The 25,321-nt window shown below is 41.8% G+C and overlaps 2 protein-coding genes and 1 long non-coding RNA gene across 9 annotated transcripts in view; 1 reads left to right on the forward strand and 2 right to left on the reverse strand.

Annotated features, from left to right (window-relative positions):
• Positions 1-3,864: 3,864 nt before the first annotated feature.
• On the reverse strand, positions 3,865-14,325 carry MTRF1L (mitochondrial translation release factor 1 like). 2 transcript variants are annotated; one of them, XM_053382203.1, is made up of 8 exons: positions 13,989-14,325; positions 13,603-13,682; positions 12,996-13,179; positions 11,683-11,846; positions 11,175-11,292; positions 9,245-9,381; positions 8,033-8,260; positions 3,865-4,364 (listed from the first exon to the last, which is right to left on the reverse strand). In XM_053382203.1, exons 1-7 carry the CDS (start codon positions 14,308-14,310, stop codon positions 8,045-8,047), a joined length of 1,221 nt encoding a protein of 406 aa, XP_053238178.1. In that variant the 5' UTR covers positions 14,311-14,325; the 3' UTR covers positions 3,865-4,364; positions 8,033-8,044. The 2 variants fall into 2 exon arrangements, with proteins under 2 accessions (XP_053238178.1, XP_053238179.1); XM_053382204.1 differs by lacking the exon at positions 13,989-14,325 and having other exon boundaries at positions 4,266-4,364; positions 12,996-13,154.
• LOC128410670 (uncharacterized) lies at positions 14,149-24,476 on the forward strand. The gene is made up of 2 exons (XR_008329570.1): positions 14,149-14,484; positions 22,627-24,476. It is a non-coding gene; the product is annotated as an uncharacterized LOC128410670 (long non-coding RNA).
• RGS17 (regulator of G protein signaling 17) overlaps positions 19,382-25,321 on the reverse strand; it is a 64,946-nt gene continuing 59,006 nt past the window's right edge. For all 6 annotated transcript variants that reach the window (XM_053382212.1, XM_053382211.1, XM_053382206.1 and 3 more), the window contains 2 exons: positions 22,540-22,774; positions 19,382-21,736 (listed from right to left, as the gene is read on the reverse strand). In XM_053382212.1, the coding sequence (XP_053238187.1) occupies positions 21,548-21,736; positions 22,540-22,774 (424 nt within the window). In that variant the 3' untranslated portion in view covers positions 19,382-21,547. The remainder of the gene's footprint in view (positions 21,737-22,539; positions 22,775-25,321) is intronic.

Here is a 25,321-nt window from a genome sequence, read left to right on the forward strand (position 1 = left end):
TTTCAAAGTGGTTTGTTTTTAAATATTGTCAGAATTGTATCTAAAACAAAAATAAAAAGACATTAGCCTTAAAATTATTTCAGAAGACAATCTGGAAGCATTGTTGAAGGGCTGTTCATTTGTTTTAAAACATTTAATTCAACACTTTCATGTTAATATAAAATTACGCTGCAGAAATATAGGGCTTTTTATACATATGATTATTTCTTACTGTTTATAGACAGCTCGCTTTAATACAAATGAACAAAATAACTTACAAAACACATTTTACAAGGCATTTTACCTCCAGCAAAGATGAGGATAAACTGCCAAACTAAAAATTATTTACTCTGCATAGACATATTGTATGCCAGGTATGGAGCAACTTGGAAAGCTATAAAAGGAGGGCTACAAAATGGCAGATCAGGATAGATGGCCCTGAACTGGCATGTTTGTCCAATTCCCTGATGTACAGTTAAAGCATTATCAGTCACATTTCCAGCTGGGTCCTGGGGAAATAATGGTTCTACTTTCTGAAGAATTATTAGGGGTTTTCCCTTCATTCAGAATGCTGCTAGGGAAAGGTCAGGAGAAATAGCCTTTCTCCAAGGCGAGGCAGTCATGGAACCTAGTGGTGGCTAAAAAAAATACAGCTATGGTGCATTAAGCACACTCCAGTCCTTTTCTCAAGCACCCTTCAACAGTGAGGTAGTTTATAATGTGAAGGCGGTGGGGAAATCTAGATGCTGTTTTGGGCATTACACCCTAAAAGGCAGTATATATGCTGTGGGGGAAAATATATTCAGATGTGACGGAAGATTGCCTCACACTGCCGTCCCCAAAGGAACAATGAGAAAAAGCCCCCCACCCCCAATATCAAGGTGAGTGGCATTTTCTATCTGGCCTCACCCACCAACCCACCCCTATTCGTTGGTTAGAGCCTTCCAAAATCGCTGTTATTTCTCCTCAGCCCGCTGTCATCTCTGATGGGTTGGGGAGGCGCCTTCTCAAGGAGCGCGGGAGATGGGAGAATGGACATGGGAGGCCCGCCCTGCCCCGGTTTTCCCCTTAATAAATGTATGTCTTTCTCGGGGGGGGGGGAGAGATATTAAGTCGCACCTCCGACCCCCCACCTCCCTCCAATTCAAGGCTCGAGCACGCGCTTAATGGCTGCTCCCACCCTGGCGGGCTCCAGATTACAGAAGCGAGGGAGGCGCAAACCCGCCCGCGCCCTGCAGAAATGGTGCCCACCAGGCCTCCCAAGACAGGAAAAATAAGAGGTTGCGGGGCGAGGTGGAGGAAAGGATCTCGGGTGGGTGGAAGAGACCATTCAGTGTTTTTTCACGGGCTCCCCAATCCGTACCCCACGTGCGCTGTAAGGCACAATTGGGTGGGGGGAGGTGGTTGGCCGGGGTGGGGAGAAGCCCACCTCCTGAGCAGATCGCGGGATAATAAACGAGTTCAGTAAAACGGAAAGAGCCAAGGGGGTAAAGGGGATCATCATTTCCCGCACTTTAAAGGAGCTCCCCCGTCCACTACGCGGGAGAGCGACGCAGGGCTTCTCCCGCCGGCGGGACTCCTTTCCAGCGTCAGTTCCCTTTTATTGGGGAGAAGAGGGGAAAATAAGGACTTTTTCATCCCATCCATACCAAGCTGGATCCTAATCCCTTCCCATCCATTCCTACCAGGCGTTCTTGGGGGGATTTGGGCCCCCCACATCGCCCCCTCCCCAAAGAGGGCATTGCAGCCTTGCAGGCGCCTCTTTCATCCCTGCTTCCCTCCCCTGTACCTGGAACGGAGGAGTCGATGCACTTCTACGTTTTCCTTCCTACGTTTTCCTTCCCTTTTCTTCTTCCTCCGTCCTTTTCCCTAACGGGGCTCTTCCTCGGCGCTGCTTCCCCAGCCGCCACTAGCCCGCTTGCCTGCTCTGGGCGGAATTTCTTTGCCGGGTACTTTTAAAAACTTTGAATCTGGTATCCAAAACTAGAGGAGCCAATGGGGAGCCACCGCTGAAGCTCGGCGGCCAATACGGGGAAAGGGAGAGGCGGAGGCCAATGCCCGCTCGCGAGAGGCGGAGCTGCCGTTGGGGGTGGTTTTCCCTCTCTCTCTCTCGCCTGCCAAGAGGTTTTAAAGGCTGAGGGCGCGAGCCTGTGCTACTCGGGGCCTTGAGGTGGCGGGGCGGGGGAAAGGCGTGCCCATCCCCCGCCCCTCCCCCGCGCGCGCTGTCTTTCACGAGCTTTGGAGGGAGACGCGTTGGAGCGCGGGAGAGGTTGTGGCGCCGGCCCACGATTTCGAAAGAGCTCGCGCTCTCCTTCCCCGGGCCATTCTATTGGTCAGAGTCTGGCGCCCAGCCCTGGGCTCCTGCGCGTTCAGGAGATACCATTCGGGCCTGGCGGGCTCTCCGCCTCTTCAGACCTCTTGCCACGATAGTATAGTATTAGGATAACTGAGGAGGAGAAGGAGGAGACACGTAACACTGTACCGCCTCTTAGACATGTTCCATCTCCCCCGGCCTGCGGTTTTTAATATAACAGGTAGAGGAAACTGGTATATAATTAAGTCTCCTTCTTAAAACTCGAGCTTTCACAATCCCGAGTATGATTAACTTGGCAGCAAGTCTTACTAGATTTCCTAAATTAATTGGGTTCTTACAACACAGACAAGAAACAGGGACCAGAAACTGACCTGGGAGTATTTCCTTCTATGATACCTGATTTTTTTGGGGGGCGGGGGGGGGGGCTGGAGTGGATTGGTTTAAGGAAGGAGGCAGATTTCATTGTTCAGCTTCTCAGGTATTTTATACAGCCTACTAGTTTTAAGCCCTGCTGCTGAAAACAAATCCCAAAGCTAAACCTTTTCACAGAATCAGGATGTAGCTTTAAGTCTAAGCAAGTTTGGAATTAAAGCCACAGCTTGCTCCAATATATTCATCTTTAAAAAGCACGCTAGTAACAGTAATGATTCCACTTTGTTGGCCTCCTACACCTCCACACATGAAAGTGTGCAATTGTAAAGTTGGGACTATGAGGGTCATCTAGTCCAACTCCCTGCACTGCAGAGGGTTTTCCTGTAAACAAGGCTTGGGCTATTATCTTTAATTGTAAGCCCCCATGTATTCAGGAGCAGAAGCAGGTTTAAGCTGCAAGTATGGGAGTACCTTCTATTCAATGCAGTAGTGCTTCTGGTATTCTAATGGTGCAATCATGTCTTGCTGCATTGGTCTTGGACAATGAAGCCCAATATTTAGTTTAATCTCTCTTGAAACTTCCCCAGCTACCTGATGGAAATTGCTCCCATTTCCGAATCAAGGACAGCTTGGTGAAGCCTTATCAAAGGTATAAACATTATGAAATTGCATTACAATTAATTTTGTTATTACCATTATTGTACAATAATAGAATACAATAATTCTACAATAGTAGAATTGGACAAATTATGCTAGTAGACCTCAGTTTAAAGCTACAGAAGGTAATAAGATTCCTTCTGCCATGTCTACCCCATTTTCCACTGGTTTTAGTGAAAGTTGAATGCACCAAGGCTTTTTCCAGGTCATCAATTTGCAGCAGTTTAATGTTTGTTGCAAAAGATATTAATACATTTCCACAGCTATCAAGAGTGTTAACTGTGTGGGACTAGGAATGTACCATTACCCCATCTTGCCCCCCTCCCCAAACATATCAGTTACAAAAGCAGCATGGAAGTGCATGAAAGGCACTTGGTACAATCCTAGATAGATGCACTAAGTAATAATTGTAACTGCTATACTTTCCTATCCAACTTTTAGAAGACCAGCTCTTAACAATTTTTATTAGCTTGTTCATAGAGCCTCAAAGCTACCCATAGATTCATTCAACAAATAATGTATCATGAATAAACGCATAACACTTCATGCCTCTGAAGTGTTTATGCAAATCTTTACATATAAATAGCAAACACCAACACATTACCTTTGCCTCTAGTTACAAAGCTATCAGTGTTGAATAAAAATCAATGTAATGCTTTGTTGTTGTTTTTTTAAAAAAACAGGGTTAGCAAGAAATACTGGCCCTTAGATAAGGCTATCTGCTACACTGGAATAGGGTATAATAGATAGTATGGATCTTTCTGCCACAAATTTTAGTACCTAAAGAATACATTATTTCCCCTCTATGTCTAAACATAAAACAGCATATATAGGGTACTTGTGCAGAGAGAAGTGTCCTATGCATAAGTCCCATTGAGTGCCATAAGACTTACTCCCAGGTAAATGTGAATAGGACTGATCCTAAAACTGATCTTAAACACAGTTGCAAGAAAGAAATGTTTTATTGAATTCAGAGACTTGCCTTTGGATAATCGTGTTTAGGATCACACTGTAAATATGCAGCATATTTGTTGAGATTCTCCTAAGTAAAAATATTAATATCACATTTAAATGTTTTATGATCAATAAAGAGCCAAGGCATCTTTCAGCAATACACAAGCTAATATTCCAACAAAGAACAATAAAAATACTTGGAAAATCTTTTACAGCAAATCAGCATATGAAATAAAATACTATGAAGTTATTTTTCCAGAAGCAAATGAACTTCATATTTGAAGAATTTATTATTTAAACCTAACAAAAAGTTGTGCTTTTGAGATAGGCACAGTCCTCCCTGAAATTCATTGTACTATAGCACGACAGTAGCTTTACTGTAGAAATGCTTACTCAGCTTTTAGGACATTCAGGTAGAAATGATTATCTTAAATCAAGTAGTTTTAACTACCCTCACTTAATACAGCAACATAAATTTAACTTGGGTAATCTATCCTTTATTTTCACCTCTTGTAGATCCATAATTTTGTTGTAGCCTATAGATGAAACAAATTAAGATTACCGTTTTATATCCATCATCTCATGTTCTCCTAAATTGTAAAATATCTTTGGGCATAATTTCATTATCCCAAATTGAGAAATTATCACTACAGATAGCGCTTTTGTTTATGCCTTTTTTAAGTAAACAAATCCTTATATGTAGGTGCTTCTTTCCTTGAAACAGTGAGGCAGATGCTTCAACTTGCCTCTTTCAAGCATGCACGCTCCAGTGATTTAGTTGTAGTGATGCAACAGGTAGACATAGACAGGAAAGAAATATGGGAATTACATTTAGGGTAGGTTTTCATCTTTTCTCAGTGATTAGAAATAAATCTTATCACTCAGACCAGCCCTACGAAAGGTAAGGAGGAGGAGCATACTGCCCCAACAAAAAAAGACCAGGACTCTACCCTGCCTTTGATGTAATCATGCCAAGTGATAGAATTAGCTGTCTTGAGGGCAAGGGGTAAGGCTCTTCCACTGGATTTTATTGTTACAAACTGCCTTCAGGGCAGGGCGGTAAGGAAGGCAGCCCAACAGAAAGGGAGGGCATCTTTGAATCCTTCTGCCTTTGTGCTGTAAGCCATGATTCTTGAATCTTATGAATAAAAACAAGCCACCTATAACGGGTAGGCAACCTAAGGCCCGGGGGCCGGATGTGGTCCATTCGCCTTCTCAATCCAGCCCGTGGACGGTCCAGGAATCATGAGTAGAATGTGTCCTTTTTTTTCAAATGCATCTCTGGGTGATTTGTGGGACCTGCCTGGTGTTTTTACATGAGTAGAATGTGTGCTTTTATTTAAAATGCATCTCTGGGTGATTTGTGGGGCATAGGAATTCGTTCATTACCCCCCCCCAATATAGACCAGCCCACCACACGGTCTGAGGGACAGTGGACCGGCCCACGGCTGGAAAAGGTTACTGACCCCTGACATATAAAAACGACCAAGGACAGAAAAGGATTTCTGAGCAAAGGAAAGCTATCTCAGCAAGGCTCTCTATGCGTTATTTTAAAACAGAGTGTGTTTAAAAAAACAAACATAAGAGCCCACACATTTCTTACCAGAGAGCTTATGTTAGAGTGTACAAGTGGTAAAAGAGATTGATCCTACTGCACTATGAAAAGGGTAAAGTGTTAATTTGTGTACATCATTTTCATCTTGGGCATTATATATTGAAAGATAAGAGTGCAAGAAACTGAATTTTCAAGTTGAAGATTGTCATAACACAAGTCTTCTCTTAGTGCAAAGCTTTTCCAGTTTGTCCCAAGGAATCTTTTGGGACTCACTTTTCAACCCTATGGTGTCCTTACATATCTGGGACTCCCAAAGTGTTTCACAGTTTCACAACTGGCTCTAATTTCCCCCCACTCTGAATAATAACAAGCAGGGAATGAAATGTAAAAGCTGTATGAAATAAATGTGCAAAGAACTTTAAAAGTCCCGCAACCCCCAGCAGTATGGCTGTATTCTGTTACAGGATGATACAAGAGAATAATCACAGAAACCTACTGAACTGCTGGGATAAATCTCCAAAGAGAATATCAGACTGTTTCTAACTAAATCACTGGATCAGAATTTCCCAACTTCAAAAAAGTTACTTGATCTACTGTGAGACATTTACAAATCACTATTAAATTACCTCAGCCTGAAATATGCAGAAGATATTGCTACAGGCATGTGTGCAGGGGTGTGTTTTCTTATTAGTAGCTGATTTTTTAAAATAAAAAAATATTAAATCAAAATTCTTCTTGAAAGCTTTCTACTTCAAGGTTGTACACAGGAAAGTAAAGTCAGGGGGCAATAGCCAACAAAGTAGTTCCATCAGGCCAATAATTGGTTTGTGCAATGGAGCTTCACCTTCATGCATGCCCCCTCAATCTGGTCCAGAGGGTTTGGAAAAGCACAAAGGCAGATTAAGGGGGGCACAGAGAAAGGAAGTTCTGTTTAACAGACAGACATCCTTGTGCTAATGGGACAACTTGGTTGGATGTCCCCCAACATTTCCATCCCTATTTAACAAATTCCTGTCAACTCATTGTAGGTAGAATTTCAGAGCAGATTATCCAGTGGGGTTCTTTTTCACAGCACAGTCACAGGTGTGAAAAGCACAGAAAAAGGAACTCCCTATATAGAAAGCCAATTTGATTGGAGTTTGCCTCAGCGCAAGGAGTTAAGCAGCCCACTGGGAAGCTGTGAAGATGATCTTGGACCTCTGCAGTTGGGAAGAGTAGAGTATTTGAGTGTCCTTTTAAAGACTTGCCATATAAAGTGAGGACTTTTATTATTCTTTTTCAAACCAGCCATTAGGCACTTGCCTGTGAACCATAAGGCTCTTCATTTCCTCCAGGTTTCTGGGTTACGAGACAGCAGCTAAAATACCAGAGACCTAGACTCTTCCTTCTGTTTGAAGGCAGGCTCTAGGGGATATCAATGTGATGCCCTTCAGGCATTGTTATAATCCAACTCCCATCATTCCTGGTCAGCTTGGCCAGTGGTCATGGATGATAGAAAATGAGGTCCAGCTCTAAGGCAGGCTCTAAGGTTCCAAAGTTCCCAGTCAAATTTCCTTGTGTGGTGGAAAACTAGAACATGTAAGTATGGGGTGACCAGCTATTTAGACAGCAGGATGGAAAGTGTAACAGTGTTCTCTTTACTCATGGGATACATGTGCATAACTGGGCCAAAGGATTCAACACAAGTAGGCTCAGATTTTAAAGAAGTTTCATTTAACATAACAGAGGGGCAACCAGCAAAAGCCCAATCCTCTGACTTGCTATGGCAGCACAGCTGTTAGAATCTTATGTATAATTTTCTAACAATGTTACGATAAATAAATTCAAATTTACATGTGGTGACACATCCAAGTGCCACTGAAAACAATAGAATTTCTTCCAGGTTTTAGATTAAGGTATCAACATTGTAATAACTTAAAACATCATGTTAGCTTTCTTATTGCACTGAATGATTTTCGCTGTAAAAAACCTATTCATTGACAGTGTGTTCTCAATTTCTTGCCCACCTCTGAAGAGTACAGCACCAGCGTCCATTCAAAAATCTAAGTGTCAATTTGCTTAGCACCATCATAGCTGTCTGCTTCAAGAAGCAATTTGAGAATAATGCTAACTTCACCCTTTTTCACAGAAAGAGAGAGATTTCAACGTCAGGTAGGCCCAAAGCTAGCAGATGCAGCAAGCTAGCTGGTTGCATTCTGTACCTGTGGGGCAGATCATCTCAGCCTGGTTGGATCACTTTCAGAAATAACGTCCAATACAGTCTCATAATCAGCATATTCTCTTAGGGACTTTATCATGTCATCTAGCAGCTCCTCCCCCAACATGAACCTTTCAATGTCATGCACTGATCTGCTTATTCTGTGATCAGTAACACGATCCTGGGGAAAGTTGTAGGTCCTTATTTTCTCCGACCTTCCTCTGGACCCAGTCTAATCAGAAAAAGAAAAATTTGATCAGGATTTTTTATATATACCTAATCCTTTACAGAGTTAACATAACCAAAAAGACCCAGAAGATAAGCCCTCACCCTGAATAGCTTACACTCTAAATTGCTTGAGCAAAATAAATAAATGTAGTGTAACAGGAGAGGCGTATAGCTCTCTCCATTATGCTTACACCTAAAAAGCAACTACTGTAAGTAGTAGAAACAGAACACGTGTACTGCATCTCTTATAACATTTTCTGCTTCTGACAAATTGAGGCATCACTTCTCTCAGCCAGTCAAACTTTTAAAGGGAATGGGAGGGAGAGCAGATGCACTTGGAGGTGCCTTGGGCTCTCAGAGACACCTTGCCAGAATATGAAGAAAACAAGAGCATGCTGTATCTAGTTCCTTGGCGACTAACTGGGTTATTGTGCCATGAACAAGAGCTCAGATACATGCATGGATTGGACTGAAAACATATTAAAGATGCAATTGTATGGCATCAAGAGTTAACAAGAAAAGCACTATAGGAAACTTATTTTCCCTGCACAAATACACTAACTACTACACCACACCTTCTCTGCCCAAGGTGCTACCAGAAGAACTGTGAAGGCAGTTTCCTCGCCTTCTAAGCACAGCTATAAAAGTCGGGGTGCACACTAATAAGTACTGTCATTAGTTTCAGGGCTACACTTAAGGGTATTAACAGACCTGCTGGTAAGCTTTATGCTCACTTTATTTTATTTTAAGTGAGGTGTTAACTGTTAAATTACTCTACTTCACTGTGCTGTTTAAGAACCCTATTTTTTCTCCACCACACAATGCCTATTAAAATTCCAAGCTTCATGCTGTAGATTTCTTCTTTGCGCCCTCCAGCCCAATTATATCATCAGCTCATGCCTTCTCGTCATGTTTGATGTACATACTTGTCCCAGTAGAACTTAAACTCAAGTTTCCAGGCACAGATGAAGAGCAAATTAAACATTACCTGAATCTTTCTAGCAATTTCTGTTTTTCTGGTCTCTTCTTCAAGTTTGATACTGTATAGCTTGGCACGAAGGATCTTCATAGCCTTTTCTTTATTTTTTATTTGAGATCTTTCCTGCTGACACTCAGACACAACACCTGCAGCAGCAAGAAAAATGATGTCAGTCAAAAACAAAACAAAGAGTGCTAAGGGAAGGATGAAGGGCAACTTTCAAGGAGCACAGTGAGATATGACAAGCAATTTAAGTTACACAACTGCTAGTTTCTGAACTCAGGGCTTGGGGAAGTATATGCTACTGTAATAGCAGCAATGTGAAGCCTGGTGATTACCAAGATAGCAAAACGAAAGCATAAGCTCCAGTGGGAACAGAGCACTGTTCCTAGGGCCCATCATCCCCGACTATGCTGACAAGAACTGGAATCCAAAAGGATCTGGATACTCAAAGGTTAGTCAACCCTGCACTAGAAGCAGGAAGTCTGGTAGGCATTTAGCCCCAAACAGAAAAAAAACCAAATACATTACTATGCTACGTTGCAATTAAAGCAGAAAAGAGGGAAGGCACTGAGGACTGGAAAAGAGAAATAGGAAAAGCTAAATATTAAGTAGATTTGTAAGAAAGGAAGGACCTTGCTGTGATTATGCTTTACTACTGGTAGGTTATTCAGAAGGTACACTGTCTGTTGCAAATAGCATCAAAAGAGGTTAAATGTGGAAACACAAACCCTTTGCACTGTTAACTATAACTAATTCCCACATACTCCAGGAATTCAAATACAATCTGCAGAATTCACACTTATGGTTGGTAAAAACTGTAGTTCAAAGTGAAAATTCATGTAGAGGCCACTGATAATCTATTTTTTTAAAGCTATGATTAAGGTATCACTGAATTCACAGGTTAACACCACATTTATTACCTGTACATGCAAAAGTCTTGAATATGAATGGAAAAAATATGTATTTGTGGATGTGTTAGTCACCCAAATATACTTGTTGGAGAAGCAGTACTGGTGGCAGACCTAGGTTTCCTGACATGTATATATGAAGTTGCCTTACAATGAGTGTCACTCAGTTAAGTGGGCGCAACACCTCCCCATTCCATGAATCTCCCTGGCACAAAGCTAACTTGCTCAACGTCTGTTTTTTTAACACCTTATATAATTAAGGTGTTCTCAGAGCTTTCTCTAGGGTAGTGATCCCTGGTGGGTAATGCAAAGTCAAGGCTAGCCTCTTGCTTCTCTACCTTATGCTGCATGGGTTGGTCAGCAGGTGGCTTCTTCCATGGGTCAGCATCTTAGGGCCAAACACCTTCATCTAGCAGTGGTAATGTGACCTCTGCATTCTGCATGCCATTTGCTTCCCTCTGGTGGCTTGTCCAGTTCTCATTTTTAAGGGCATTTGCTGCCTATATCCATGCTTTTCCCACTGTCTCCCTCTCACACACCACCTGCTTCCCACCTACACACTATTAACTACTTCCTGCCCACCTCTCCATCTCCTCAGGTTCTTGTGTCCTCCTGTTTCCTCCACTTCACCCCATGCTCAGGTTATTGGTTTATTTTCCAGCCACCAGCCCTGTGTTAATTCCAGTTAATTCCACCCCACCATTTCTACCAGTCTTCTAGCCTGTCTGCAGCTTCCTAGCACCTGTGTGTTATGTCCTTGGCAGGCACAGAGGTCTGCAGCCACTCAGAGGTGGCCCAACAATGGCAGTAAGAAGGGGACAGCAACAGTGACCCCTGATACTGAATGAGACCACTCAGGCCATCAACTTATTGGCAGCAATATCCACACTGACTCCTGGAATCTTCTGCCTACATAGCATTTGTACTGCTACTAAGCCATGCTCCCCACCTCCCACCCCACACTGTTTGTGTAAATCATAATATGCAGAAACAGATTTCACCAAGGTAGGAAGAAAGCTGTAATGTACCTGTGGGAATATGGACTATTCGTACAGCGCTATCAGTTTTATTTACATGCTGACCACCAGCTCCACTGGCTCGTTTAGTTTCAATACGCAAGTCTTTAGGATTAATTGTCAAATTTATCTGCAATGTGAAAGAGACACACTCAATTTATGCTTTATAAATGAACAGCAGATAATTCTGTTTACAAATCATTCTTATTTAAAATGACAAAGCAAGTTTTTCACTGACACATGGGGCACCCACCACCCTTTAAAACACTCTTCCGAAACAATAAGCTGCCTTCTGCAGAGAACTATGTTTACCACCTAGAGCTCCTTGGTGGAAAGGTGGATTATAAATGAAATAATCAAGTAATAAATAATTATTCTGAGCATAGTAAGTCTACATAAAAGAGCGTATCTGAAAGCAGAGTATTTGAGCACCTACTTAGAATCATAGAACTGTAGCACTGAAAAGGGACCTTAGCATCATCTAGTCCTGCAACTCTGCAACTGTGTAACTGTATCATACCTCATCTGGTTGTGGTAAAATTGCTACAGTCATTGTGCTGGTGTGAATGCGTCCTTGCTTTTCTGTCTTAGGCACTCTCTGGACACGATGTACGCCCCCTTCAAACTTCATCTGTTTATACGTGTCGAGGCCTCCTATAACAGCAGATGCGTGTCTCAAACCACCTTCAATAAAAATAAAAATGCACTGTAATTGTATAGTACAATCTATTTGGAAAAGTTCACTGAAGAATTTATATTGTGACTGATGATTTTAAGCTTACAACCAGAGTTTGTGTTTTGTTCTTAATTTTTGCCCCGTTCCTAGAAAGTTTATAAATAACCGGATATACTGATAACAAACTTGTGTGTTATTGAATTAAAGGGGTTATCACCATGCTAAGGAGAACCCCAAGGTTGGCAGAAGTAGAAAAATTCATCAGCATAAAGAACCTAAGACGCCCACCACCCACCCCACTTCACCCTCAAATAAAGCCAAACTATTAAGGACTGAACATGAACAGCAGCCAAAGAATGCTGAGTGTCTGTTGGAGTAGTAAAGGCAGAAAACCAGCAGGAGAAGAAAGGGAATGGAACATCCTGAAGGAAGAAGCAGCTGGATGGAACACCAAACAGGAGCATTCCACACCACAGTATTTTGTTGGGGGTCCCACTCATGTATATTATTGCTTTTACACTGGTTAAGTTCAGACAGTCATCTCTGATCTTATTAACCAGACATATGTTCATGCCCATGGTTTGTGCCTTTGCCTGCACATGTAGCCCCTTAACGCCACAACGATCAAACCAGGAATTTTCCAATTAATCATTTTTCTGCCTCCAACACTCTTTGGGTCCGTATCTTTGGTCCATTACTTAGTGCAATCAGCTGTGGAAAGGCCCATCATAGCCAACCTATGAAAATTCTCATTAATTCATATAATATTCCTATAAACTAGGTCATTATTATAACCAGCATATAATAGGGAAAGGGACTGGCCCTCCAGTTGTTGTTGGGTCTAATTGGATGTAATTGTTGGATGCAATTTCTTCAGCAGAGTATTCTAAGAGGGTTACTGAAGACAGCTTCACACTGTTTTTATGCTACTATTTTCATTTTACTTATGGGGTTGTCATACACAAGAGTGCATGCATCTTTAAACACTAGGTGCATACTGGGCAAACCTCTACAAGATTCCTAGACGTGTTTGCTGGATTTCAATGATATATAACCATTCATACTCCAACACTCATATTTAGCAGCAGAAAAAATAAGATGTCTCCTGCAGCCATGTAATGTGTAGGGCGACACCGGTATACGCACTGGTTACTTACCTATGTCACTGGAAGCATATTCCAGAACTTCAAAATTCCACTTTTTATATGCAGCATACTGTTGATACATATCAAACATCTCTGCTGTGAACAGCATTGCTTCCTGCCCTCCAACTCCAGCAGTCACTTCCATGATGAGATCACTTCTATCTGTTTCTTCTGAAGGAATCAAAAGCAATACAATCTGTAACGAAAAAGGGATGCCTTTCTACCCAAATAAAATCTTCAGCCAACAGTATCCTATCACATACCTTGCTGGAACACATGCAATAAGAACAATAATCAATATATATACAGTTGTACCTTGGTTCTTGAACAGAATGCGTTTGAGGAATCCGTTTGACTCCCAAAACCGTTCAAAAACCAAGGCGCGGCTTCCGATTGGCTGCAGAAACCAGAACGACATTTGGCTTCCAAAATTCATTAGAAAACTCACTTCTGGTTTTCTATCGTTTGGGAGCCGAAACTTAACCAGTTCCAGGCGTTCAGCAACCAAGGTATGACTGTATATGAAAATAATATTGCATATCATATGCCACTCTGGAATTGTTCCCACAATGAAAAGCAATGTTTTAAATAAAAGGAATAAAAAAAGGAAGCAATGTACCTGGTGTTTCAATTCTGCTATCTCTTCCTGACAGGAAACAGCTTCTTTTTCCGCCAGCTTCCGCAAATCTTCATGTTCATCTAGAATACAGCTATTGTTAGCAAATTAATGCCTGTAATGATAATACAACTAAAATACCCGGCCCCTGTATAAGAATTTCAATGCACTAAATGCAGGTACTAATAGCGTTACATGACGGCGAGATGGGATGGTCCCTGCAGGAGAGAGCCAAGCCCGGGAAGTCTCGCCTCTCTCCCTCTGGTGCAGGCAGGTAGCAAGCTGTGTAGCAGCCACCACTGAAGGCGGCTGCGGAGCCACAGAGCTGCGGCTTAGGGCAACGAGCGCCAAGCGGGCTTTGGCTACGGGGTCTGCCGAGGCGGTCTCACCTTCCTGCGCCAGGCGCTCCGTGTCGCGCAGTTGCTGCTCCTTCTCCCGCAGGAGGCGAATCCGCGCTGCCAAGTCCGGCCAGGAAGCCCCTTGAAGCATCCCCGGCTCCTGCTGCTGCCGCTCCAGAAAGCGCTGCAGCGCCGGCAGCTCGAACAGCTCGCGCAAGCCAGCCTGGCTGCTGGAGGAGCGCCGAGGCGCCGTTGCCTCCCACCGCCCCGGCGCGAGGGCAACGGCGAGCGGCGAGGAAGACGAGGCGCGCGGCCTCCACCTCCGCTGCTGCTGCCGCCGCCACAACAGACTGCGCGCAACACTCCGCCACATGCCGACGGCAAACTACGCCCTCCCTTGCCCGGAAAGTTTCCGCTTCCGGTCACGAGGCCGGCAACTTCCGGAAACAAACCAACCGGCCCCGCGCCCAGCATAGAGTTAAAACAAAAGCGGGCAATGCGAACCTCCCTCACTTCGGGTTCACATTTGGACGGCGTTCTATGCCGGGTAGGAACCGCGTTGGCAAATCACGGAAGAGCTTCATTCCCGAGCCTCTTTAAGACCATGGCCAGGGAATGCCCGGGTTCCAATCCACACGTACACGCACACACCGGATACGAGGCTCACTGAGTGGGCTTGTGCAGTCTACATGGCAGGGTTGTTGTTGTGAGGATAAGGGGGGAGTGGGAATTGCAAGAGCCGCGCGTGAGAAAAGGCGGAGATAGATGTAGGGGGATAATAATGCGTGGGCTTCTTTTGCTGGTACGGGTTGTCATGTGTTCAATTGGGCACTGTTATGCAGGGCTTGCATTGCTAGTTCCCATTCACTGCAACGGCAGCAAAATCCGGAAAAAGCCGAAAAGATGCGACTCCCGACGGGAGGAAGGAGTCAAACTTTTCTATAAACATCATGAAATGAAACCTTAGAGAGAGGTAACCCAACCAGAATGGTTGCCTCCCGGTTTCTGGGCAATTAGGGACGTGGGTGGCGCTGTGGGTTAAACCACAGAGTCTAGGACTTGCTGATCAGAAGGTTGGCAGTTCGAATCCCCGCGACGGGGTGAGCTCCCGTTGCTCGGTCCCTGCTCCTGCCAACCTAGCAGTTCAAAAGCACCTCAAAGTGCAAGTAGATAAATAGGTACCGCTCCAGCGGGAAGGTAAACGGCATTTCTGTGTGCTGCTCTGGTTCGCCAGAAGCGGCTTAGTCATGCTGGCCACATGACCCAGAAGCTGTACGCCGGCTCCCTTGGCCAATAAAGCGATATGAGCACCGCAACCCCAGAGTCGGCTACGACTGGACCTAATGGTCAGGGGTCCCTTTACCTTTACTTAGGGGGGTACTCAATGGTACACAGTACCGGCGGCACCCCTAAAAAAGAGCACTGCCTATGCCCATGGAAGTAAACTATAATTTTTGTGCTGGGGATTGTAGTGGCATGCACAAATGCTTCAGCTGAATAAGTACTACCTTGTGTGCTTATTTTACATACATTTAACCTTTATGTAATTTTCAACATCTGGGTTTTCGTTTTTCATTTTTCTCTGATATTGTTTAGATTTTTCTTTCTCCACCTTCATGTGTACCTAACAACTTAGGGATAACGCTTCATGCATCTGATGGACTCTAGTTGGTGAAAGTTTATGTCATGAGGTTAGATTCAGACTTGCCCTTATGCAAACTGAACAGTCCTTCTGTCGTGGAAGGACCAAGATCTGGAGAGGAGACATACTGGGAGAAGGTGTGTGTGTGGGATTTCCACCAATTTCTGTCTTTACTTCCTCCTGAAGCCCCAAGCCCCATCTCCACCCCTTCTTTAGTCAGAGTGTACTGTGAGCAGAGTTCCACCTATGGATTTTCCAGATCCGGGTCTGTGCTGTTCCCTAACATGGCAATTGTTTACCTGGAGAAATAGTTAATATACTTTAGCCCTGTATATGAATTCCTATATTGGTGTGTGACTCAAAATACAAAAGTATATTCTAAAATGAGTCCCTTTTCTAACTCATCACACTGATCTGCTCTTGGGGTCAAACAGATCCTGATTAAGTCAGAGATGGAAAAAAAATCTGATGTATTAGACAATGACTCCCATTTGAAGTGTAAAATATAAAATTTTATTAATAATTGTTGTTCATAGTACAGGGGTACAACTATACAGAGAGAGTGTCTGTGGTCTGTAATCACCCTCCGCTAGTGTTAATTCCTGTGGGGTCTCACACATTTCCCCCTTCAACTCAAAATCTCTCAGAAGTGTGAATACAAAAAACCAATAACGAATTATTAACATGTCTTGTATACTACCTGCTGTATCAGCAAGTGTTGTTAATAATTTTACTAGTTGTCAACACTTTAGATCCCAAGACCTTGGATATTCCTCCCCCATTCCTCAATTCACTTTAACTGGGATATATCAGAAACCATATAAAAAGTATAGGAAAGGGGAGATCAAACAGTACAAAACAATCAATCCTCTTCCATCCAGAGGATAAATGAAGCATGAAGTGGGCAGCATGTGTGATGGGGTGGGTGGCTTACAATATAGATCTTAACTTCCAGGATCTGGTTCTACTCCTAGAGTGGCACTTTTCTGCCTCCTTCCTGTTGCAGCACTGAGCCCCTAAAAAGCCACTCTTTTAGGTTGGGGATCCTCCAGAATAGCACAGGAAATGGCAAGGGGGCTAGCATGTTAACAGAGAACTACAGTGGTACCTCGCAAGACGAATGCCTCTCAAGACGAAAAAACCACAAGACGAAGAGACTCGCGGAACGGATTAATTTCGTCTTGTGAGGCACCGCTGTAGTGAAATTAAGGACCCCCCTGGTTTGAGTGAGTAGAAGCACCTTTTGCTAATACAACTGCATCTATGGATTCAGGTTTATGCCCCAAATGCCTAGTAAATTGCTGTCATAAGCCACAGACCATAGAGCACCCTTACTTATAAACATTCAATAAAAAGATTAGTTGGAATAAGAAATATCAACAGCACTTAGATGAATGAGAGACATGTGTGGGCTTTTGCATGACCACAGTGTATAGATAATTTATTCACAGCCATTTTTAAATAAAAAGTTTCATATTTATTTCATATATGTGTGGCCTCATGAAAATCCAAAATCCAGGAAGTAAATACAGTTTAAATCTATTTTCGCCTGCAAGTAGTTAAGTATAGGTAGGCATTTGTTTGTTTGTTTTAAAGTTATTGTATAGCGCATGCACAATACGGTAATCTTTTTAGAAGTTTAATCATTGGCTGCTCACATTTTGCAAATATACCGAGAGCAATGAGATTATGTTACCGTCTAAAACATTGCCAATACTGCATCAATTTCATAAAACAGACTGAGGTATGCAAAAGTGGCACGAAAAAACTCTGGCTGTTTTTGCAGCCACAGGATTTTGACACCAACAACCTGCATGGTTTTTTTTTTTTTTTAAATGGCAAAAGGCATATATATCCTGTGCATTTAAAATATACATCTACTCCTAGGAAGAACATTTGGAGTGTTGTATGGTTAGTCTACTGACCCCTTAAGAAGGACATAGACTGAAATGTTAACACAGTCTCATTGCAATAACACACTAACCAATTTATGAAAAGTTTGTTTAAATGCTATACATTCCCCCCTCCCCCAAATACAGATACTATGAAATCCTATGCTAGAACTCAGGGTGGTGTTTTTGGGCCCTTACAGTTAGTTTTCATTAAGTTTCCTCAGAAGATAAATTCTGTCAAACTGACAACTCGCCTACTGTATTAAAAGTATCTTATAAAGATAGCTTCTGATTATTAACAGGTCACCATCAAATAGTAACATCAAAATATGAAGTCTAAATATTGAAAGTTGTATACATGCAGTATTCTCTAATTACATAGTACCTAGTTGTGTGCACCAGAGATAATTGTGTTTCAAACACTGTAACAAACCTGAATTCACACCATATATATACAGAAAGGGTGCTATATATTCAGAGTACCATAGTAAATATGACATTAACTGTGGTGCTCTTGATATGCAATACCACAGTTAAATCAATTCTGGTTAGGAAAAAAACACATATCTTACATTTATTTCATTCACAATGAGAATTTCACAGTAGGAGGAGGCATTTCTCTGTCAGTTCCACTCCCCTTGCCCATCCCCACCCCCATTTAGGAAAAAAAATCTGTCTTTGTAAACATCTTCAAAGGTATTATTCTATCAATATATCTTTAAAATTTATTCATAATGGTAAATAACTAACCAACATGAATAAAGTATATCATAACACAATAACACTTTTCAGACAAAACAGATATTTATTAAAAGAATGTCCTTTATAAATAATTCATCTTGCATTTTAAACTACAGATTCATAAACAACAATATTTAAAAGTGCTGATTATGGTAGGATAGTCAGCAACGCCAGTGTAAACAGACCCTTTATGTTTTCTGCTTTGCAGAATTTCCTCTTATTTATTTATTCTCTCTCCTCTTTTTTTTTTTAAACCCCCATTTTGTCAAACACTACCACAGTTATCCAAAGAGTTGCATAGGGAATAAAGAATAGCCCTTTAAAGTCATTATCTCCTGAATTCTATATAAATTACAAAAAAACCAAATGAGTTTAAGAAAATGAGCAGCTAAATTGCCTGCGTCTCCCTCCCTCCCTCCCTCCCTCCTCCCCACCTAAAAGTTCTACAGATTTCAAGTAAAATAATAAGCAAAAATTCCCCACGTCTGCCCTTTGACATGTGTTCAATAAATTAAAAATGAAGAGGTAGCAAAGGAAAGAGAGGAAGAAAAGAAAGAAAGAAAGAAAGAAAGAAAGAAAGAAAGAACCTTTTGGAAACATATGAATGGCCCAATCACCAGCAAAAAGGGATTTAGGAAGGGGGTATTTAGGGTACTCTGATATTCTGCTGGCATGGATAAAAGGATTTCTGGTGCAGATGTTTAGGACTGGGGTAGGACTATCCAGCTCTGAAAGTTATTCTGCACCAATCAATACCTATTCCGGCTGAGAGTCCTTTTGGCCACTGCAATGGAGCTTCTGAGGACATCCTATTCAGCACAGCCCTGGGTCAAATGTCACCTAAAGATGGGAGGGGGGCTTCACCTCAGCATGCTTGGTGGCCCTTCAGAGATGTTGCCCTTTAGGAATAGCTTGCAGACAAGAGGCCAACATTTGAGAACCAAAGTCTACTCAGTTAACACCACAGTGAGGTTTATTTTAAATGAGGGCCAACCACGTCAACAGGCTGACATTAAGGGAGAAGCATCACTGAGGTTTTGGATGGTCAAAAAAAACCCAAAACAAACTCTTCAAAACCCTATGGCCTGCTTTAAAAAAGTTCCTCAAAGGAAATATGTCAACACGCACCACTGGTTTGAACAGCTGTGAAAAATGTGTGGTGTTTTCTTTCAATTTTTAGATTAGATATTTATTCGCAAGGTCCAAGCATGTATTTAAATCAGGAAAGTTTATTTTTTTTAAAAAAACCACATTAAGCACCTACCTACAAAACTAAACTAGCAGCAAAGGGAGTGTGTATATTTCCCCCCCAGGAATCTTGACCGTCGCACAAGAGCAATGAATGGGAGTTCCACAAAAGCCCCATTACTCACTGCCTGAGCTCACGTTCAATCCAGAGTGGTTGTGCAAAAAGATGGCCCAAGTAAACTGAGCTTAAGGTGGCTGAACTACTTTGTTCCCTCTTTCATTTTAGCGCTTAAAAGAAGTCCTTTTGTTTGTCTGATTTTGTTTTTGAACAAAGAACAAAGATAATAAAACACCCACTGATCTCATTCTTGGGCCACTTTTTTTTTAAAAAAATTAATATTTATTTAAATCTCTGTAAACTTTTTCTACTCCACAACAAATCCTTCAAAATTAGGCAGGTCAGAAGATAGTCTTCTTCAGCCTTTTTTTTTTTTTTAATAACAATTTGGTTTCAGTTTCTGGAAAACACACGAACATTCCATTTCATATGATAGCACTTTTTAGAAAAAAAATAACTGACAGACAAATAGTAGTCCTCAGTGTGGACTGAAATGCTACATCTAGGCATTTTTCCCTTTAAAAAATTTAAACTTTTTAATTAAAAAAAGTAAATTATCAACCATGGTTGTGTGTATGCATTATTTTTTTGTTTTTGTTTTCTGGGTTTTTGTTTTGCTTTGCTGAATTACATAACATTACACAGCAGCATGAGATAACTGGATAGCCAGTCTTTAATAAATCTGTTACATTATCCGACATCTGAAATGTACATTGATTATCTGTTCTTATAACAATTAAAAACAATGTCAGCGCATATACTATGTAACCCCAACATGGATCCCTTCATGTAATTGTGCTTTGTTTATGTTTATTTTTTTTGACAAGTTGAACTCTGCAATGAAAATGCCACAATTATGGCAGTCAACAAGAGGAACCCCTTGTTTTGAATTTTTAAATTAATGATAAATAACACACACATGCTCCATCTCTCTCTCCATCTTACACAGAAAGCTTGTCTGTCTTCCATAGCAATGGATTTTCCTCCACAGAGCACTTGGAATAAAATTGCTACACTTCAGGGCTAGTTTCTGACAGTGTTCGCATATGTTGTTTATAAATGCAAGTTGCTTTTCAGCCTGTTCCGAGGATTCCTGTGTGTACTGTAAGACCATATTGCACAAAATGTTATTAAATACCGATATAATTTATGTTGTTGGATTAAATATTGCAACAACAAAGTGGTAAATGAAGCAGTTTTTGCTTTGCACATGCTGTGTGAGGGTACACAAGGAAATACTTCATAAAACGACACGCATGTCATTGCAATCTCAACTGCAGCTGTGAAAAGTGTGTGAAACGAGTGGTTATTTAGCAAATCTACTCTTTTCCCCCTTCCAAACTCAAGCATGAAGGACCTTGGTAAAATGTAGACAAAGACCATTGTGTGTATTTGTTTTCTTCACAGTAGCCTGAGTAGTGCTAAACTGTAGTTCTCCAGGAACTCAGTTCCAGATGTTAGTAAACTACTAAGGTGAAGACAGATGGAATACAAAAAGAGAGCTCGTAGCATGTCTCTCAGCTGTGGGGTGAACCTGGCTTCCTCTCAGCCTCACAAGCGAAAAGACAGACGTAGACATGCCAGCAAAGTAAAGCCTGGCTCAGCTGTCAGTCTTGCTCCCTCCCCCACTCCATTTAATGGATGAGCCATCCACCTTTTTTCTCTCTCTCTTTTTAAAAAACACAGCGTTCAATCTGCTCATTTGTCACCTTATTCATTGAAAAAGGATACGTTTCTTAAAGTGCAAAACTGCTCCAGCTATTGCGGGGGAGGTTTCTCGGGGTGGGGGGTGGGCTCTGCAAATCAGCACCGTGCACAGCCAGACTCTGCTTCAAAGGTGCAGAACTGGTCCCCCCCCCCCGAGGTTGACATGGAGAAGAAAGGTACGTTTTGGATTGAATGCAGCAAGGGTGCTTCCAGAGCAGCCCCGCCACTCTAAAAATGCTTCTTCTGTCTTCATCCTAATAGTATCCCCACCCTCACCCCACCCCAAAAGCTAAATCAAGATTTCAGCCCCTCTCAAATAGACCTAAGTTTCAGAAGTAGAGCCCACAGTACTTTCAACAAGAGACTTATAAATCTGAGAGTTCAAAAACCTTGGGAAAGAGTCTCTGTGCATTAACGTATAGATCTGAAGTTGAGCGTCTTCGTACATATGCGGATTGGGATCCAACAAGTTTCTGTTGATCACTTCTCGCACCCGTGAGTCTAGACTAACCTAAAGAGAAGAGGAAGAGAAGTTGATCAAGCCCTCACTCAAGAAAGGTATACAGATCTCACTTAAAGGCTTCAGTCTTACTCAATCGCCGTTGCGCCCAACTGGATCTTGCCTACATGGAAGGACTGTCATAAACCCTTTGACATCTTTATCAGTTGTATGATTGATATGATATGTACTGTGTTTCTTTAAATCAAAGCAAATAAAAATGGAATGATACAAACCTATGTATTTTTTGCCTGAACTACTGAGTCATTGGCCTGGTTGGAAAAGCATAGACATAGGACCATTTCAGGTATTTATCTGTTCCATACACTGTTAGTCCCGTTTGGTTGCAAAGCAAGCCCAACCCTCTGCCTCAACCTTTCCCAGGACTCTCTCCATTGTCAGGCATAATGCCTGCTTTGCACTATCAGTTTGCTGAACAGCTGCTGCCATCTTGTTTTCACTTCCCTTTGTTAGAGAGCATTACAGCAAAGAGTTTATCAATTATGGTGCCTTTACCAACCACTTGTGAAGGAGTTTACTTCATGCTTTCTAACCTAAAGGCAACTGCAAGCCTTTATGGCAGGGGTTTGGAACTTTTCCCTTTGTTTTTGTAGACTACATTCCAGCTGCACAAATCATATCTCTCTCCATTCTTCATCCAACAAGCAAAGGGAGTCAAAACACTCAAGGAGAATACAGAGCAGAGCAGATGAAGGGCATGGCCCTCAGAGAATTCCAAGGGCCAGAAAGAGCAAGGGGCCTGGGGCCACATTTGACCCCAAGCTTGTATGCCAATTTGGAATTTATGGTATTACCTCTTTGGGTGAAAGTATAGAAATGTAGTCTTCGTATATAAGCCTTGCTTTTTCTTCAACAATTTCTTTGTTCTGTTCCTTCTTCAGGTCTTCACATGCTAGCCAGAACAGCAAGTTTTCTTCGCTATATTCTGTTCGAAGAAATTCTCTGAAAATATTCCTACCGGCTGGTGTTTTCATCATCTTGTCAAAATTTTGAGCCCAAGACAGGATTTCATCTTCTGTAGGGTTTTGGCTGCAAAACAAACAAACAATGACAAGAGCAGCAGCAACAACAACAACGAAAAGCTATTCTGTGTTTCTAATTCTAAAAGCTAGCAGTCAAACAATTCAAATTTAGAAAGAGAAGACAGAAGTAGGTTGTCAGGTTATGTACAGGAGTCAGAGATGAGTGCTGGGATTGGGGACAGACATTTTGCCTCCCATGGAAATACAAATCTTATCTTAATCCCAAAGCGCAGACCTCACAACAACAGATATTTCCTCAAACTGACAAGTCAGCAAGCATGGATGGAGAGCAGGTGCATGCCCCCCCCCAGCATGCATTTACACTCCCCACACCATACACCCTCTCCAATGAGAGCTTCACTCTTTGACTTGAGTTGGCCAGAGGTGAAACATGAGACGTGTGAATTAATTCTAAAAAGGATATTAAAATTTGCTTCTATAAACAAAATGGCTGTGCAATGGATTATTAAAACCTTTCTTCAACTTATAAAGACCAGAAATGTGGGATACCATTCTTTGAAACTAATGGATGCTATCTTATGAAAAATCATTCTTGTCCACAAGATGGCATTGCCTTGAAGTGGAAAGGGAAGAAAAAAGTTAGACTGAAAACCATGAAGGCAATTTTTTAAAATCTCAGGTCTTGAATTGGTGCAATAGTTTAACTTAACAACAACAACAACAACAGTAAGCTCCAATACTTTTATGTTTGTAATTTATAGCATGTAGTAAGGTTATCAATAAGACAGGATTAGGCCAATAACTTGAACTAATATAAAAAGGGAGGAGCAGCAGTATAATGTCAGAAATTGATGGTGTAAAGGAAGGCAAATGAAAGAGGGTAGGGAGGCTAATGAAAAACCAATGAAAGGAAAAACTGGGGCAAAAGAAAAAGAAAATTGTGTGCATGTGAATTCTGTGTATGGCAACACTGGCTCCAGCCACACCTATCACTAACCACACCCACTGGATCCAAAAGCTCACACACTGCCACTTTGGGCCTAGAAGGCTGTCTGCTCCTAGTATAGACAACACTGAGTGAGATAGATTAATGGTCTGGCTCAGTATAAGGCAGCACGTATGTCTGAAAGGTAACTACATCAGTGTAATTGTGACATGGGTATGTATCTGACGACAGAACAAGCGATGAACTTCCCTGTTCTTCCAGAACCTCAGCTGAGTGTTGTCAGTTGTGTGAATCCTCAGTGGATGATGCAACAGAGAGACCCAGCTCAGATGACCATTAAAATTTCAACTGTGCCTTCCTGAGCCTTCCACTTGCATTAATTAAAAGATCTGGTTTATGAGATTTCAAGTAGGAATTGCCCCCACGCTTGCCAGCATGTTTCTACAACCTGTTAGTTAACAAACTAACAGCCTGTTACTTAACTGACAAGCAACCTGTTAGTTTCACAATCTGTTATGTATCAAACCACTGTAACTAACATTGGTTATAACTATCCACAGTTCTCTAGGTTCATACATAACATGGAACTGTGGTTTATTCAACAGCAAAAGTGGAAGCGTTCACTCCCCTTTTATTGCACAAGGAGGAGAGAGGACAAGAACACACACAAGCCCATACCTGTAAGCAGTTTACATAAGAGTATGAAATATACATTAAAATAATGCTAAAAAGCAGATATTAAGAAGAGCAAGTAATCATAGTAATTATCAGAAACTGATAAACGGTTTTAAAAATAAATATACACAATAAAATTAACAGTGACTTACTAAACTGTAAGAAGGCATAGAAGTATGGATGAATAAGAATGCCAATAGTTTGGCAGCAGAGCTCAGGGCTCCATATAGTTATTTGCTTCTCACCATGACAAGCAAAAGCAAAATAAATTACGCAAAAGAGTCAGTGTGCACAATTTATTCAATTTCCTAATTTATACATAATGATGAGTTCAGCTTTTCTTGGCACAGAATTTGTATTTCCATAACACAGGAGTTTTAACACAAACTTATTTTTGCATGGAGCATGCACAGCCCCGAATCTAATTGCGCTTCTTACAGTTATTTTTCTGCACAGAAAAAAATGCATTATTATTCATTGATATGCTGGCAGAAAGGAGAAAGCATGCTTGATTTTATTTTATTTATACCACAACCATGCATCAGCAATGCTCCTTTGCTGTTATATTACATGAAGACCAGCTGATTGAAACTCAAATTTCTGGTTGTTGCTTTTGTATGAATTACAGGAAAGCACACACAGTGAAGCAACTAACAGTGTAATCCTGTACATGTTTACGCAGATGTAAGCCACAACAAAGTAGTTCCGTCAGGTTACCAGACGTCCCCGTTTCCCGGGGACAGTCCCCGGATTTACAAATCAGTCCCCATGCAAAATCCAAGTTGAAAAGTGTCCCCGGATTCATTGAAAAAAATCTGGTAACCTTATTCTGGCTACACAATGAAACTTCCTTCCCCTCTACTCATTTCTTCCTCAACTTGTTCTGTGTTTTCCCCAACTGTCCAGAGCAAATTTGGGAAGAGGAGAGGGAAGAAAGTTCCATGGCACAAACGGATCTTTGTGCTAAGGTAG

The sequence above is a fragment of the Podarcis raffonei genome, chromosome 3, assembly GCF_027172205.1.
Source record: "Podarcis raffonei isolate rPodRaf1 chromosome 3, rPodRaf1.pri, whole genome shotgun sequence".
Classification (NCBI taxonomy): domain Eukaryota; kingdom Metazoa; phylum Chordata; class Lepidosauria; order Squamata; family Lacertidae; genus Podarcis; species Podarcis raffonei.